Here is a 16,312-nt window from a genome sequence, read left to right as displayed (position 1 = left end):
GCAGGCGGAGGAGGGGACATGGGCAGAGGCGAGACAAAAGCTTAGAAAAATCAGTTTACTGTAGTTTTTGTTGATTTTCTCGATAATAATAATAATGCATTGGTTTTATAGACTCTCAAAGACGCTTTTCATTGCACTCTTCATTCACTCCATACTCGGTAGTGGTAAGCTATTGTAGCCACAGCTGCCCTGGGGTAGACTGACGGAAGCGAGGCCACCAGTCTGCGCCATTGGCACCTCCAAACACCACCAACCACTCACTCACTCACACACACAGTACACACTGGCTAGGCTTCCTGGTGTTCCCAAACGGTCTCCCATCCAAATACCGACCGGGCCCTTCCCTGCTTAGCTTCCGAGGTCTGACGGGATCAGGAATAGCAAAGGCGGTTTGGCCCGATCCCATTTCTTCTATCTTATTTCTTTATATCTTTTGGAAATCTTCAGAATTCAGAAGTCTGTCCTGGTACATCAACTCGAGAACTTTAATCGGGCTTTTACGATAACAATCAATTATGACCAAGTATGTGCTTTCTGCGGTGGCTGTAAATTGGGTTCTTTTCTTTATATTGGTACTTTAACAATACTTTTCGATGCCGATACCTGAGCAATGCTTTTTCCAGCACCTACACTAAAATATTAGTCACGCAGAAGCAGAAAACAGAGCAATCACTTGTGGAAGATCTGCAAATGTACAACTAGGAAGAATTGTGTAGAGAAAATAGGGGAAATATTAATCAGAACAAAGGAGAAAAAATAACGATGACACTTTATTTATTTTCATTTGTTTGAGCTGACACAATCAAAAGTCACTTCCTTTAAAGCTGTCCCTGGACCAACAGCTTCAAAAGTCGGACCATAAGATATCAGATACTTTCGATACGTTGATACTTTTTTCCATACCACTAGAACCTATACTTTATTTTTCAACACCATACTGGTTTAGGTTAAGGGTACCCAGCCCTATAAGGTTACATACGCAGATACACCAAGTACACAATATCAGTGCATGATTCATTTTATTATTTTTGTTTATTTTATTTATGGTTTATTTGGTAAGGACAGTGCAAGTTAATGAACAAGCCACACCGGATTGTAGCCTTAGGCTAATTTTCATCCGTCGTCCCCCATGCGCACTCTCAAACATCCTGGCCTATTGTACATGTTTTTAGTGGTAGGGGAAACCGGAGTACCCGGAGGAAACCTACGCAAACACGGGGAGAACATGCAAACTCCACACAGAAAGGCCCCGTCCTCTGTGGGAATCGAACCCGGACCTTCTAGCTGTGAAGCACAAGCACTAACCGCTGTGCTACCGTGCCACCCACATTCATAATTATATATAAAAAAAAATCTGTCAAGAGACAATATCAAAACTAAACCACATAAACTGCAGAGATACGTTTACAATGAAAGCTTGTAAATGGACCTAGAGGATGGATTATTTACTATGCGATACTTTTTAACCTAAACTAAAAAAAAAATCCTGGAGTCTTAATAGAAAAAGAAAAGCATCAGTTTATATTACAGCTTTCAAACAGGTTACATTTCCTACACTGTCTACATGGCGCCATCTGGTGGGCGGCGCTTCACACTGCAAATCTGATGTCGCTTTATATTGATTATTTTTCTTTAAAAGGCTGCTTACCAAGTTTAACCTCTTAACTCCCGCCTGAAGCGAGAGCATTTTCTCCAGTTCAGCTTTACTCAAAATCCTGTAGGCCAGTGTAACACCTCATTTGAAAGCTAAGACCTACAGAACTAAATTGATCTTTTTCCTCACATCATCAGATTTTTTTCCATCACTTTTTTTTGTCTCTTTTTTATCACTTTTTCGTCAAATTATTAACATTTTTTTGTCAAATTCTTATCACTTTTTCGTCCATTTTTTCCTAAATTTTTCGTCCAATTTTTTTCCAATTTTTGTCATTTTTTTGGCCATTTTTTCATTTTTCCCCTTTTTTTTTTTCATTTTTCGTCCAATTTTTCTCAATTTTTCGTCCAATTTTTGTCCATTTTTTCGTCCATTTTTTCTTCCTTTTTTCACATTTTCATCCTCGTTTTCATCTCAGTTTTGTTGCTATTTTCACACCTTTTTTCCAGAAGCTTTTGGATTGGGGTAAAGCTGGAGAAAATGTGCTCGGTTCAGGTGGGAGTTTAAGGGGTTAATGATGGCCATGCTCGCATTAGAAACCATTTTATTAAAATAAAAGTTGTCAGTCAATCAATCAAAACTCTGCCCCGAAGCTCTTCACCCCCAGTGTATTTGGTTCAATTTAAAGGCGCATTATGGAACTTCTTATATGGAGGAAAAATGGTTATATTTGTGTGTAATTGACCTTGCAGTGACCCCATGACACGGTGGCCTCTACAACACTCCAGGATCATTTGTTTTTACACTTGTTTCTGGTAGGTTTTCACTGATGACGGACCCACTCACCGGAAACTTACTTAGCAATTGATCCTGGGGCGTTGTGATGGGAAGTAAAAGCGCCATGCTGACCTCTCATGCTGCCTGTGGGTCACTAAAAGGTCAAATACACAAAAGTACAACCATTTTATTTTTCACCTAAAAAGGTCCAGCACATTTTAAAACAACTTCAGCTACAAAAGTGCTTCACAATAACAACACAAAGAAATCAAAGATAAGCAGCAAAGATACACTCAGCCAGCTCGTATTGGAGTCCTGTGGGAATACTGCAGGTGTCAGTTAGGACATTAGCATTAACACTAGCATAGCATTAGCATTAGCATTAGCATTAGGGCATTAACAACATTTTTTTGCTGAGTTATAGAACAGAATGTGTAATAAGATGGGCCCAAAAAGTGCAGATATTTAAAAACAATCAACAAAACCCTAAAGGTGCATTATGCAATTTTTTTTTTTTTGGGGGGGGGGGAAATGTATATATGTGAGTGTTTGACCTTGTCGTGACCCAGTGGCTGTGTGAGTGGTCAGCATGACGCCTTTACTTTGCATCACAGAGGTCTCTAAGGCGCTCCAGAATCAATTGTTAAGAAGGTTTTCTCTGCTGACGGAGCCTCTCACCAGAAAAAACAACAAAACAATTGATCCTGGAGCGTTGTAGAGACCACTGTGATGGAAAGTAAAGGCGTCATGCTGACCACTCACACAGCCACTGGGTCACTGCAATGTCAAATACACACAAACATCACTTTTTTGGGGTATAAATGTTGCATAATGCGCCTTTAAATTGGACACGAAAGCTGACAGGGAGCCAGTGTAAGGTGCGCAGAACAGGGCTGATGTGCTCACGCCTCTTTGTTTAATCAGGAGGTGGGCTGCAGTGTTTTGTACACTCTGGAGAGCAATCCAATATACAGGGGATTACAATATAATAATAAGAATAATTACAAATGAATGGATAACCTTTTCAAAATCATTTTGAGGATGATATTTTTTGCAGGAATCCTCAGATGAAATAGCTGGACTTGATGACAGTGTAAATCAGGGGTCACCAACCTTATTTCAGCTGAGGGCTACTTTAAGAGCATTAAGTTGTTCGAGGGCTACCAGTTAAAAACAAATCCTAAAGACTTAAACGTACACTGTTCACTTGGATATTGACCCCATATTATATTAAAATAGCTTTATTTTAAACTCATACTGAGTCACAAGAACCGAAATAACTGTAATTTTAAGAATTAGATTCAAGAAAATGAAGTGTTTTACACTTTAGAAAAAGACCCAAGGGCTACTGGACATGCCCCAAAGGGCCCCTGGGTGCCCGCGGGCACCACGTTGGTGACCCCTGGTGTAAATGCTTTGGCCCCAAGAGGATTTAGATGAATACACATCAGAGATCAACACACCTACTAAAATACTGAAAATATCTCCATTAGATCATATTAAAGTTTAGTCTTTCATCTGAGTCACCAGAAAGACTCGCCTTTTAGAGCTGAATTGTTTTTTTGTTTTTTACATATATTTACACGTGATCTAAAAGGTTCATATTTTACTCCTTGGCTTTGCAACCTCATGCCTTTACTTCATGTACTTTTGTTTCCTTGTTATCTGAGCGGCTCCAGCAGCTGTGTGATCTTGGTCTGCAGCTCCCTGGCCTTCTGTGCGTTCTCTGCCTGCACCTCTCCAGCGACCTGCAGCCCCCGGAGCACTGAGCGCAGGGCGTCGGCGTTCTTCACCGACTCCATCTGGTCGCGGTCAGCCCGGATCTCCTCCACCCAGTCCAGATAGGCCTGCAGCAGCCCCGCGTCGTCCACGAAGTTGGCAATGATCCGGAGGTGTGGTCTGCACCGCTGGAGCTGCTGGAGCCTCCTCCGGCCTTCTTCTCCAATGTCGTTCCCCACAACACTAAAATGGAGGAAAAGAATCATCATTTACTGTCAAAATGATTTAAAATATTCATAAAGATAGATCATCTCTTGAAAAGCTTTGCTCACATTGAAGAGAAAATGTTCAAAGGTGCATTATGTAACTTTTGTGTGACCTTTTTGTGACTGAATGGATGGTCAGCATGGCGCCTTTATTTTCCATCACAGTGGCCTCTATGATTCTCCAAGATCAATTATTTTAGGGTTTTCATGGTTGACGCACCAGACAACCAGAAAACCTTATTATTGATCCTGCAGCGTTGTAGAAGTTGTAGAAGTAAAGGCGCCATACTAACCACACATACAGCTGCTTAAAGGGACTATGCAGAGTTTTAAAATGGTCAAATAATCTAATTTCCTCCCCTTAAATGTCCAAATGTGTAGAATGAGCTCAGACTCGTTCACCACAACTGCCTCTAAACTCCTGCACTGTCACTCAAAAAGGTGTTACTTCGGGTCCGAATCGCCGTCATGCACGAGCTTAATATAGAAGGTGCAGTTACACGTACGACCTGAGGTGGCAGTAGTGAGTATAAAGTGGCTAACTTGCATCTAGTCCCTTTAAAGGGGGGGTATGATGCAAAATTGACTTTTTGTTATTATGTCACTCCCTCATTAAAAACATGCCTGAAGTGTTGCCTTGGCACATTCACGTATTTTTGAGTAATCTGTAAAAACTCTGATGGCGGCCATTTTAGGGATAGCTTTGCCTGAGTCCTCCTAGGAACGCCCCCACCTCCTGGAGACGCCTCCGAGCTTTCGTCACCAGCCGAGTAACCAACCACTGCTCCTCAGCAGAACCCCCTCCCCACTGATGCCACAGACAACGTGTGGAGGGGGCGTGTCGGAAAGGCTCAGAGGTTCTTAAAGAGACAGAGGGCTATTTCAAGACATTCACTACAGCCATTTTGAGAGAGACATTTTATACAAGGCAGTTATTCTAATTTACTGCATTTACAGACCAACAGAAGGTTTGGTCATCATTGTAGTGTGATATAGACTGGTGCTATGTGATTGAAAACAGCATATTACCCCCTCTTTAAGCACAAACAATCAAGCTTTGTATAAAAAATTCCACAATGCACCTCTAATGTAAGATTTGGTTTAATGTAAATAAATGATCTTTAAATTCAACAGAAACCAATTTAAGGCACTGTATTTGGTAATGAAAGAAAGGCGTTAGAGAAACTGTGGTCTAGAAATCAGATTTCTGGGATCATCTTCATGAGAAGTTGACGAGGAAAGCTCATATTGTAAATTGCATGTAAAAAATAAGTTGACGAAAAACAATTATTTTGAATAAAGTTTTACAGTTTACATTTTTCGATGAGAATGTTTTATAGCTCCTTATTTCAACTATTGTGGAAAAATGGGGTAATAAATATCACAACATAATGCCATTTCTTCTATTACAGTAAATAGTCATTAGTATAATTTTTGCTGGTGAGCCTCGATTATAATGTTAATCAAGTTAATTATGGCCTTTGTAATGAATTATCACAATTAAGCATCATTTATTTAGGGGTTGCATTTATTTTAGAGGTATATTTCAGACGCTTCTTTGTTTTTTTCCTACATTTGCATGTTCGAGGAGATATGAAAGAAACTATGCACTTGCTTTGAGACATAGACTCGAGCATGTGAAGAGGTGTTTCAGTGCGGATCCAGCAGAGGGCGGTGTTTGCTGGGACATGAACAAGTGTCTTACGTCAGTGTCTTCAGAGCAGTGTTTTTGCTGAGACACTGGACGATGTTTTGTGTCCCCCTCTCTGTGATGCCTGTGATGTCCAGGTACAGCTCCTCCACCGTGGTGTTGTGCTCCAGGGCGTTCCACAGCTCCAGCACGCCCTCGGGGCCCAGGTTGTTCCCACACATGCTGCAGGAGAACAGGACAGAACATCAGTTTAGCAGTGACCACTTTAAAGACAAAACAGGAACCCGTGACTGACTTACAACAGCTTCTTCACTTGACATTCGTTTGACTTCAAAATGGCTGATTCCAAAATAGCTGCTTGTCTGTCTAAGCAGTTGTACCTCAAACTGAAAGAGAGAAGATGAAGATGATTTCAGTAAGACTCAATTGTTGTTTATAAAGTGTCTACTACCTTTTAAAATGTAGTGTAGCCTATTTCACACATTCTGTTTTTATTTACTGGTTTATTTGCACTGTGCATGTTCATGAACACACCTGCATCTCCTGCAATTTTAAAAGTTAATACAAAAGTAAAGGCTGGGTGGGTTGCCCTTAAGCTATATAGGTTTATTGCCAATTAATTTCACCCTTCGTACTAGGGTTGGACATCCCTCACAACTCTTTCTGGCTGGAAATTGGCCTAGAATATTGCTTAGAATATATTATGAAAATATATATATATAATCTTACACACAAACTACATCTACATGTGTGTCTAATTGTAAACATTAAAAATCTCATACGAGTTCAAACCAGTGTTTACTTCATATCTCGCGACTGTAATCATCATGGAATAATATTGCAAAAAATACTATGCAACCTATGTTAAAAGTTGTGAGATGTGGTAGTATCTCATTTTAATCTACTTGAAACTTGTTTATTATCAGTAAGGTGCTAGATTAGGCCGAGGGGTAATGTTCAGAATAGATTTTATTGCCTTTGTCAGTGAACAGGTTCACATACTAAGAATTTTTTTCCGGCGCAACATGAAACATAACACCTTGTGATGTAGATAAATAGTAAACTATAAAAACTTTACAACTACAAAACTATAGGGGCATGCATAACAATAGAAGAAGATAATATTCTTTAAAAAACAATTTAACACAGAACAACAGCATGAATGGATGTTGCCATTAGACACTATTTGTCTATAGACTAATGTTGTCATTAGACAAATAGTACATTGTCTGAATAGGTTTATTTAAAGGAACAGGCCACCGTTTTTTTTTCCATATTGTCTTACCTGAGCTTAGATGATTTGGACGTCAAAGTGCTCCTAAGGTGTTATTTTTCTTACCATATAGCACCCCTTGCCTTTACTCATGTAACCATTTTTAAATAGAGGAAGTGTGGAAGAGCTTGGTCACTTCTAACTTCACCCACGTTTGGTCCATAGAGAAGAGGAGGAGAGGCTAAATGCTAACAACATCTTTGCGTTCGCTCAGTCATGCAAGAAGACCAGACAGTTACGCATCATCTAAGCTCAGGTAAGCTCAGGTATGAACATATCTCAGTATGGATAGATTGGGAGAGCCAGAAATGATTTTGGGCTGCAGCTAATAGTTTAAACTCCACTTCTTCCTGCTTGATAATCTGCCAAATTAGTTCTCGCTCCAGATTTAATCTAGCCCATGTCCATCTTTCCATACAACCTAAAACTGCTTACACAAGGCGAATACTCACTAGAGCGACTCGCAGCGGTGCAGGATGGGCCCCAGTCGGCTCAGCCCTCTATTTCCAATATTGGAGTATCCCAGGTTGAGCTCCTGTAGCTTGTGTGGGGAGAACTGTAGGACATAATGCATGGCGGCACAGTCCACAACACTCAACTTCATTTTGAACAGGTTTAGTCTCTTGATCTCTGGCGCCGCGACGCTGGTGGTGTCCTCCATGTGGAACTCCATCAGACAGTGGAGAAGGTTCAGAGCTTCAAGGTTCTGCAGCCTTCTCTCTTTAAACTGATCTCTGAACCACGCACCGACCACAGCAGGGAGACCGTCGGCTTCCTCCACCGGACAGTCCACAAGACCCTCCAAATGTCCTGCGAGCCGTGCCCTCAACATGCCCATGAAGAAGCGGGTGAACATTTGCAGGCCCTCCAACTTGTCCATGTGGAGCTCTGTATCACGAAGAGGGGACGCAGAAGACGATGGAGGTTTCCCAAAACACCACAAGTCCAGAGCTTGGAGTACGTCGTCTTGGGTTGAAAGGTTGGTCGCGCAATACAGCGCTGCCAAGTGCTCTTGGACGGTCAAGTGGAAGAAGGAATACATCTCCACTGTCTCCTCCTTGAGCGGCTGGAGAATCTGGCAGAGGAAAGTGCTCTGAACATCAGCAGGTGAGACCCCATACTTCTCCAGATCGTTTTTGTCGAACATGATCTTTTTCTGTAAAAGATTCTCATAAGCCAGTTTCCCCAAGTTGGCGAGCTGCTGTTTGGCAAGAGATAGGACCTGGGCTTTTGTCGTGTTTCTATCTGTGGTTCCCTTCAGCGCGTGGTGCTTGACCGCTGTGAAGAGGTAGCAGAAGTAAACCTCGCTCACAGTTCTCGGTGGATTGAGCTCCAGAGATCTCTCAACTTCGCCGTCTTGGTTTTGGGACGAGAAGAACTCAGCCATGGCCGTGCAAATGATGTAGCAGTAGAGCGGGATGAAGGACAAGACGAAGAGACTGTCATTGTTCAAGATGTAGTCGTAGACCTTGTCAGCCACTTGAGTGTTTTTGTAGAACTTGTACGTGTATTCCTTCACTTGCTCCTCTTCGAAGCCCAAGACGACGCAGCATCTCTGGAAGAGGCGCTTTGGAGCCTCGGTGGAGGGTCTCGATGTGAGAATGACCGAGGACTCGGGGAGAAGGCTTCCCGTAATCAAAGCGACCATTAGCTCTGACACCGGCACCTTTGAATCGATTCCAATGTCCTTTGCTTGGTTGTTCCAGCTGAGGGGGAATTTAAACTCATCCAAACCATCCAGAATGAAGAGAAGGGAGCTTGGTGACGTGAAAAGATCTCCGAGAACTTCTTTAAGGTACCGGAACCGTTCGCTGAGCAGTTCCATCAAGCTCACCGGACCGTTGGCAAGGTTGAGCTCTCGGAATCGCAGGTCAAAAACACAATCGAACTCGCGCATGTTCTTCCCGATGGCCCATTCGTACAGCAGCCTCTGGACCGCCACGCTCTTGCCAATGCCTGCTATGCCTTTGACTTTGACTCTTTTGGGGGGTCGACCCGACGGCTCCTGCGGCGCGAGCAGATGGCTGGGCCGGATGCGCTGACAGGCCTGATGGACGTATATGCGGGCGCGTCGGCTGGCCAGGTCGAAGTACTCGTGCCGATTGCCGTCCACAAACTCGTTGTCTTCCGTGACGAAGAGGTCGGTGTAGCGGATCTCGATGTGGGAGGCTGAGTTCGCGGAGCCGCCTTCCCCCTCTGAGTAGCTCTTGAGTTGCTCGGTGCGCTTCAGTAAAGTGGTTTTGTGGGCAGATATAGCAACTGGGGAGAAATAATACAACAAGGACAATTTAAAGGACCATCTCGGCAATAGAACTTTGGGGTGTTCAGAATAACGTTTATTGTCATTGTCGGGCAATGTTTCACAAAGTAGGGACTCTCTTCGCTGCAGTGGTCTAAACTGAAACATCGACTTGCAATAATGGTTGATAACTAGTAGGTAAGCAAGTAGAAGTGTTCTTCAGTGTTTTATCTGCACTCTTGCCTTTTACTGTAATTGATAAATTTTTATGTTGATGTCCAGAGGAGAAGGAGCGACAAAACAGAGGTTAGGTAACTTTGTGTGAACGAGCAAGTAAAAATAGTGCTCAAGACAGAGCGAAATAGTGCTCAAGACAGAGCGAAATAGTGCTCAAGACAGAGCGAGTCAAAACAAGACTCAAAAATAGTGCTCAAGACAGAGCGAAATAATACTCAAGACAGAGTGAGTCAAAACAAGACTTAAAATAGTTCAAGACAGAGCGAGTCAAAACAAGACTTAAAACTAGTGCTCAAGACAGAGCGAAATAATACTCAAGACAGAGCGAGTCAAAACAAGACTTAAAACTAGTGCTCAAGACAGAGCGAAATAATACTCAAGACAGAGCGAGTCAAAACAAGACTTAAAACTAGTGCTCAAGACAGAGCGAATCCAAACAAGACTTAAAAATGCATGTAACTGAAAGTATTTTATCTACACTCTTGCCTTTTACGGTAATTGATTCATTTTATGTTGATATTTTATTGATTGTATTTGTTTTTCTTATATTTTATGCTGCTTTAACTGTGAAGCACTTTGAATTGCCTTGTGTATGAATTGTGCTCTACAAATAAACTTGCCTTGCCTTGTCTTACACATTTTACCAGATTATTGTATGTGCAGTATATAAAGCAAAGTGCCCAAAGTTAAGCATTGATGACATGTCGCGTGCACTTACGTCGGATGTTGCCGGACTTCATGTTCTTTCTTGCGTTCAGCTCATTTTTGCCTGTACCCAAAATACACGCGTTACGCACATGAAAAACCACTTCGAACCAAATGTACTGTGGCGCTATTAGAAGCTCTTTGAAATTTGAAGTACCTTGGTGTTGTGCCGGTAGTGTGAAATCCATGCTCTTTCCTTTGAATAGCTTGGAAAAGGGACTCTTCGGTTTCTTGTCTGTGGATAGAAAGGAGCCTGTTAAAGCTGCACTGCTTTTGTGTTTGTCTATATCGATTCAGAAAGTAATTTGAGGCCAGTTTGATGAACAGTTTTAATCTGTGCGGAAGAAAACACATTAATACATTTTGTAGTTGTCAGACGTTATTGACTGGTTGATTGGAAAAACAGCATCTTCACTTTTGCGATAAGTGCATTTCCCAATAAGATTACAGAGAAAATGTGTCTGATTCTTGTATATTTCCATCTTAGTTTTAAAACATTCACTTCCATCTTTCTGTCTATACCCAAATGTGTCCTTGAGTGAATTTGACTGTGCTCTCTGCTCGTGTGATTATTGCGCGTCTGTTTGCTGGCTGCATTGTATGTGGCGAGTGTCCAAGTCCGGCCCTGTCCCCGCGCTCATAAATATGCTCGGCTGGGTTCCAATGCTCACAGCTCCCAATGAAAAATGCAGACGACAACAATAATTAAACTTTGTGACACCTAAATAGCTTGTAATGCTTTTGGGATTGGATTGAAGACGTTTTTCTCTGCTCGCTGGCTGGCCAGTTTATGGTGGCCTAAGGACAGACTGTTTGCGGAGACGAGAGCATGCGTACAGACACTATTTCACTTACAGCCTCACCATATGAATAGCAATATTAAATACTTATGCATATGTGCGTCATTGCTCTACTTCACAGGTCCAATGCTGCTCATAGTGATAGTCTCGAAGTCTATATGTATTACAAATTTTATAAAATGTGCAAAATCGACCACCTCATTTTGACTAGAGAAGAATCAACAATTATTATTAGAAAGTGTTGTTTTTGGCTGCTGATTTGTTGTTATGTCATAAGGATCTTAAAGGGATATTTCGGGATTTTTGACATAGGGCCTCGTTTCCTAGTTGTCCAGAGTGTTGTTGATTTCTGGAGATATTTTTATCTTAAATTCATGCAGTTCTTATATTTGAAGAGCTTAGTGGCGCTAGGCTAGTGCATTTCTATGGTATCAGCGAGCCTGCATTAAAAACAGTCTGACCCGCTCCACAGAGCACCTGAGGCAAATCACTTATAACGCCAGACTAACCATATAAATGTCTGTGTCGATAGAATAATTTTTTAATATAACTGACCTTGTATCACATGAATGATCGCATTTTGAGGGACTATTTTCTAGCAGATCACTCCGGCGCTGCGTAGCTTAAACAACCACGAAGCTGGTGCTGCTCAAATATAAATGCAAAACAGTTATAATGATTCTATTAACACAGACATTTATATGGTTAGTCTGGCGTTACAAGTGATTTGCCTCAGGTGCTCTGTGGAGCGGGTCAGACTGTTTTTAATGCAGGCTAGCTGATACCATAGAAATGCACTAGCCTAGCGCCACTAAGCTCTTCAAATATAAGAACTGCATGAATTTAAGAAAAAAATATCTCAAGAAATCAACAACACTCTGAATTACTAGGAAATGAGGCCCTATGTCAAAAGTCCTGAAATATAGAAAAGTTTTTTTTTTTTTTGCTTTGTTTGTCAGAAGTAGGTCACAATTAGTCCATTCTTGATTTTGCAGACTATGGTTATAGCACATAACCCAATAGTGGGAAGCAATGGGAGGGAAGGGGAGAGTTCAGCTTCCTGACAACCTGGTGGATGTACAGTATTTGTGCTGTCATATTGTTGATGGTTTGATTCCTTCAACTAGAAGATACAAAAAATATTTAAAGTTGTGACCTGAATAATTACTCAAGTAAAAGTGAAAACTACGTTCTTGTCAATTGAGGAAGTGTTTTTACTGCATACAGCATGCACCCAATTTCTTCAGAAATACATGCACAGCTGTATCCGCAAATATAAATTGTCCACAGGGACTTGCAGCTGCTTGATGGATGCATTGTCAAGAGAAACGGGACTGTGGTCTCCAGTTCGTTTTGGATCAAGTCTGATCTCCTCTGTCGTATTGATCCCCGTAGGAACATTTTTTTTTTTGCACTTGAATTAATGCTTGATTCTTGATGAACTGATGCACGAATTCGTCATGACGTCATTGTGAAATGATTAGAGTTCATTAGGCTGAGGAAACACTCATTAACACAGTTAGCTCACCTGTGCCTTTAATCTCAAACCGGGATTTGAACAGCACGGCCTGCTCTACCTCTGAGCCATCATCGCCCCAGAAAAATAACGATTGTCGACAGTTTAAATTAAATCACATCATGAACATTTCCCGGATGGATTTCAAATGCAAAACGCCAAAGGGTAACTAACAGGAAACACAGTGCATACAAAACTAAAAAAACACATTGAAAATAGAGAGGGCTACCTTGCAAAGATAGGTATGTTGGATTATTCCTTTTTTTTTTTTTTTTTAATTATTATTACGTTAATTTGCTTAGAAATAATTAATTGCTCTCTTAACTCACATGTTCATGTCTTTGAAGTTAGAGGAACACTCATGAATGAATTCATGATAAAGTGGTGAATTCATTTATGCTGTAAGTTTATGTAAAGCTTGGTCCTCGCTCCCTTCTGCATCTTCTGCACAGAATTCTTTGTGTTCTGCGTCGGTTTCCTCCAGGTACCCCGGTTTCTCCTACCATTAAAAACATGTACAATAGGTCAGGAAGAAGGAGAGTGTGTTTGAGAGTGCGCAGTGGAAATTAACCCGAGGCTACAATCTGGTGCGGCTTATTTACATGCATGAGACCAATGTGTGTTCATTAAAGGGGGGGTATTATGCAAAATCGACTTTTTCAAGCTTTACATCATGTTATTATGTCATTCCCTCATTAAAATCATGCCTGAAGTGTTGCCTTGGCACATTCACGTATTTTTGAGTAATCTGTAAAAACTCTGATGGCGGCCATTTTAGGGATAGGTTTGCCTGAGTCCTCCTAGGAACGCCCCCACCTCCTGGAGACGCCTCCGAGCTTTCGTCACCAGCCGAGTAACCAACCACTGCTCCTCAGCAGAACCCCCTCCCCACTGATGCCACAGACAGCGTGTGGAGGGGGCGTGTCGGAAAGGCTCAGAGGTTCTTAAAGAGACAGAGGCCTATTTCAAGACATTCACTACAGCCATTTTGAGAGAGACATTTTATACAAGGCAGTTATTCTAATTTACTGCATTTACAGACCAACAGAAGGTTTGGTCATCATTGTAGTGTGATATAGACTGGTGCTATGTGATTGAAAAAAGAATAATACCCCCATGCACTATCCCGACCAAATAAACCAATAAATTACTCATGATCATTAATAAGTTAATTGCCTTTGTTTAATTGTGTGATACAGGATTTATTATAAATATTTTCCGCGTTTTTCATATTGGGGGTTGTTTTATTTTAGTAGGTTTAATTATATGTGCACAAATGCAACCAACCTCAGTGTCACCCGAACTGTGGACAGACAGAGACGTTATAAAGACAGTACCCTCTGGCAAAATATGGCCGAGGGGTAAAAAACTGACCAGACTGAGCAAAAACAATGTGATTTTCCGATTCATCAAAATGGCTCGAAATCAGCTCACAAAACCAACACCAAATTTGTTGCAAACCAGTGTTGATTCATGTACCCTTATTATAGCCTTATCACCTGAAAAAACTCACATTACACTAAGGCGAGACACTGCAGGTGAATAGGGAAAAATGTAGATTTACAGATATCAATTTGAAGCTTTTGCTGTAGATCACTGGCATAAATGTGAGGAAAAAATATGTTTTCTGTCGTTTTATCTTTTCATATAAGAACAAGGTGTTTTATGCCTAAAAATGCCCCAAATTTCCCATCTTTTCGGCGACGAAATCTGAATAATGGATAGAGCTACATTCAAATTTATGGTTTCATTTTATCGATAAATGAGTTACCAAGACTTTCTCAGAGGGGATTTTGGATTTCTTGTTTAGTTTTAAAATAAGCTGTTTTTTAGTGGAAAAATGTGTAAAAATTTAATTTTCGCCTCACTTTTGACATTCAAAACTCAATAAATGGGGCTACCCTGAAGTAAATATCAAGCATTGTCTTAATAATTTAGACATTTTTCCTGATCGGACCAAGTTTACTTTGCTTGTTTGAGGACATTTCAGACCAGTTCTAGGGTAAATCTCGCTTGAAATAAGAAAAGTAAAATTGCCAATGAGACAAGACCGTTTTTCTTTCCCCATTGGCAAAGAAAATGACCTGAAATAAGGACGAAATGTATCGAAACGAGTCAGAAACATCTCAGAACAAGTGAAATAATCTAGGAAAAATGCCCAAGAACAACTTACCTAGTCAAAACGACAAAAAATTGGATTATTATGCTCAAATTGAGATGTTTCTACTGATCTAGTTAATTACTTTATGCAGTGTAGGGATTAAATAATAAAAAATCCCTCTGAAAAAATCTTCCAAATATTGTTCAGTCCAAGGCTGGAAAATTTGAAGTCTTTAGGTCCTACTGACGTGGACATAGTGTCGCCAAAATGACAGAAAAATGTGTTTTGAGAAAAAGGCCCTTGAAATTGCATTCTCCCATTTAAGTCTATGGGGGAACATTGAATCAGCGCAATATTTAAACATGTTTTTGTGAAGATTCTGTATATTTTCTGTTTGCGGGTGAAAGCTTATATGTTCATAGACCAATTAGGCCCAAAACCTGAAAACTGAAAAAAAATGAGTTTTGCCTGTAGTGTCTCCCCTTAAAGTTGAAGTCACAAATCCTCACCTTGTCTGCCCGCAGGTGCCTCTTGGATCTTGGGCGCCTCGTTCCTGCAGTGCCTCTCCACCCACAGCTGCAGGTCACGTCCGTAGTAGTCCTGCACCTCTGCCAGGACTTGGAGAAACCTCTGGCTGCTCTGCTCCGACGCGCTCACTGCCTCCAGGGCCTGGGCCACCGCGTTGGAGGGCGAGATCTCCAGGAGGGACAGGTAACGGGCGCGGGGGAGCACCTCGGCGTCGTGCAGCCAGCGCAGCAGGGGGGCCGGGTGCTCGCGCGTCCAGGACAGGAGCAGGTCACGGTGGGAGCGGAGGAGCTGCTGGGAGGAGGAGGTCATGGCCTCCAACGATAACGGAAAGAACTGAGGCTGGACAACAAAATGAAATGACAGGGTTTCAGTCGCGTCTACATTACGCTCCCGCTTCTTTACTCACTGCCACATTCCAGACCAAGTGTTGTGTCTCCAGATAAGCAGCTCTGCAATAAAAAAAAAAAGTCCATAGTCCATCAAACACAAGTCTTGAACGGTTCTGTTTGAACTACTTGGCAGCAACACAGTCGGCGAATCATGAAGAGATTGTTTTTATCACTTAAGAATCAAAGAATTCAAATGCTAGTGCTAAAAGTTGACAACCTACCTTTGGTGTATCCAGTTGATGTTGTTTAACAGTTGCTGAGTTAAGATATGGTGGTAATAAAATGTGCTATAAACCATCAATGGGTTTACATTGGAAGATTGTGCAGACAAAAGGGAAAGGAACTGGGTCACACTAAGTGCTGCGGTTGTGAAATCCATTTGATTTCACTCAAGTGGAAATTGTGTTAAAAGGCAAGTCACACAAAGGAGAATATTAATCATAAACGTTTCCCTGGAACTTGCCAGAAACAACAGAAAAATCTCATGAGACCCAACAAAATGGTCACAAAAAGTCTA

General features: G+C 41.5%; 1 protein-coding gene across 1 annotated transcript; it reads right to left on the bottom strand.

The window, feature by feature from the left end:
• Nucleotides 1-4,032: 4,032 nt before the first annotated feature.
• Nucleotides 4,033-15,715, bottom strand: LOC306966073 (NACHT, LRR and PYD domains-containing protein 12-like; the record flags this gene model as incomplete). Its single annotated transcript, XM_079560707.1, has 7 exons — nt 4,033-4,333; nt 6,062-6,229; nt 6,307-6,393; nt 7,733-9,539; nt 10,475-10,525; nt 10,619-10,696; nt 15,388-15,715. 7 exons carry the CDS (start codon nt 15,713-15,715, stop codon nt 4,033-4,035), a joined length of 2,820 nt encoding a protein of 939 aa, XP_079416833.1.
• Between the last annotated feature and the right edge of the window lie 597 nt (nt 15,716-16,312).

This window comes from Gobius niger (assembly GCF_951799975.1).
Source record: "Gobius niger genome assembly, chromosome: 8".
Classification (NCBI taxonomy): Eukaryota; Metazoa; Chordata; class Actinopteri; order Gobiiformes; family Gobiidae; genus Gobius; species Gobius niger.
Note: the sequence above shows the minus strand (reverse complement) of the source record. Positions and strands in the feature narration are given on the sequence as shown.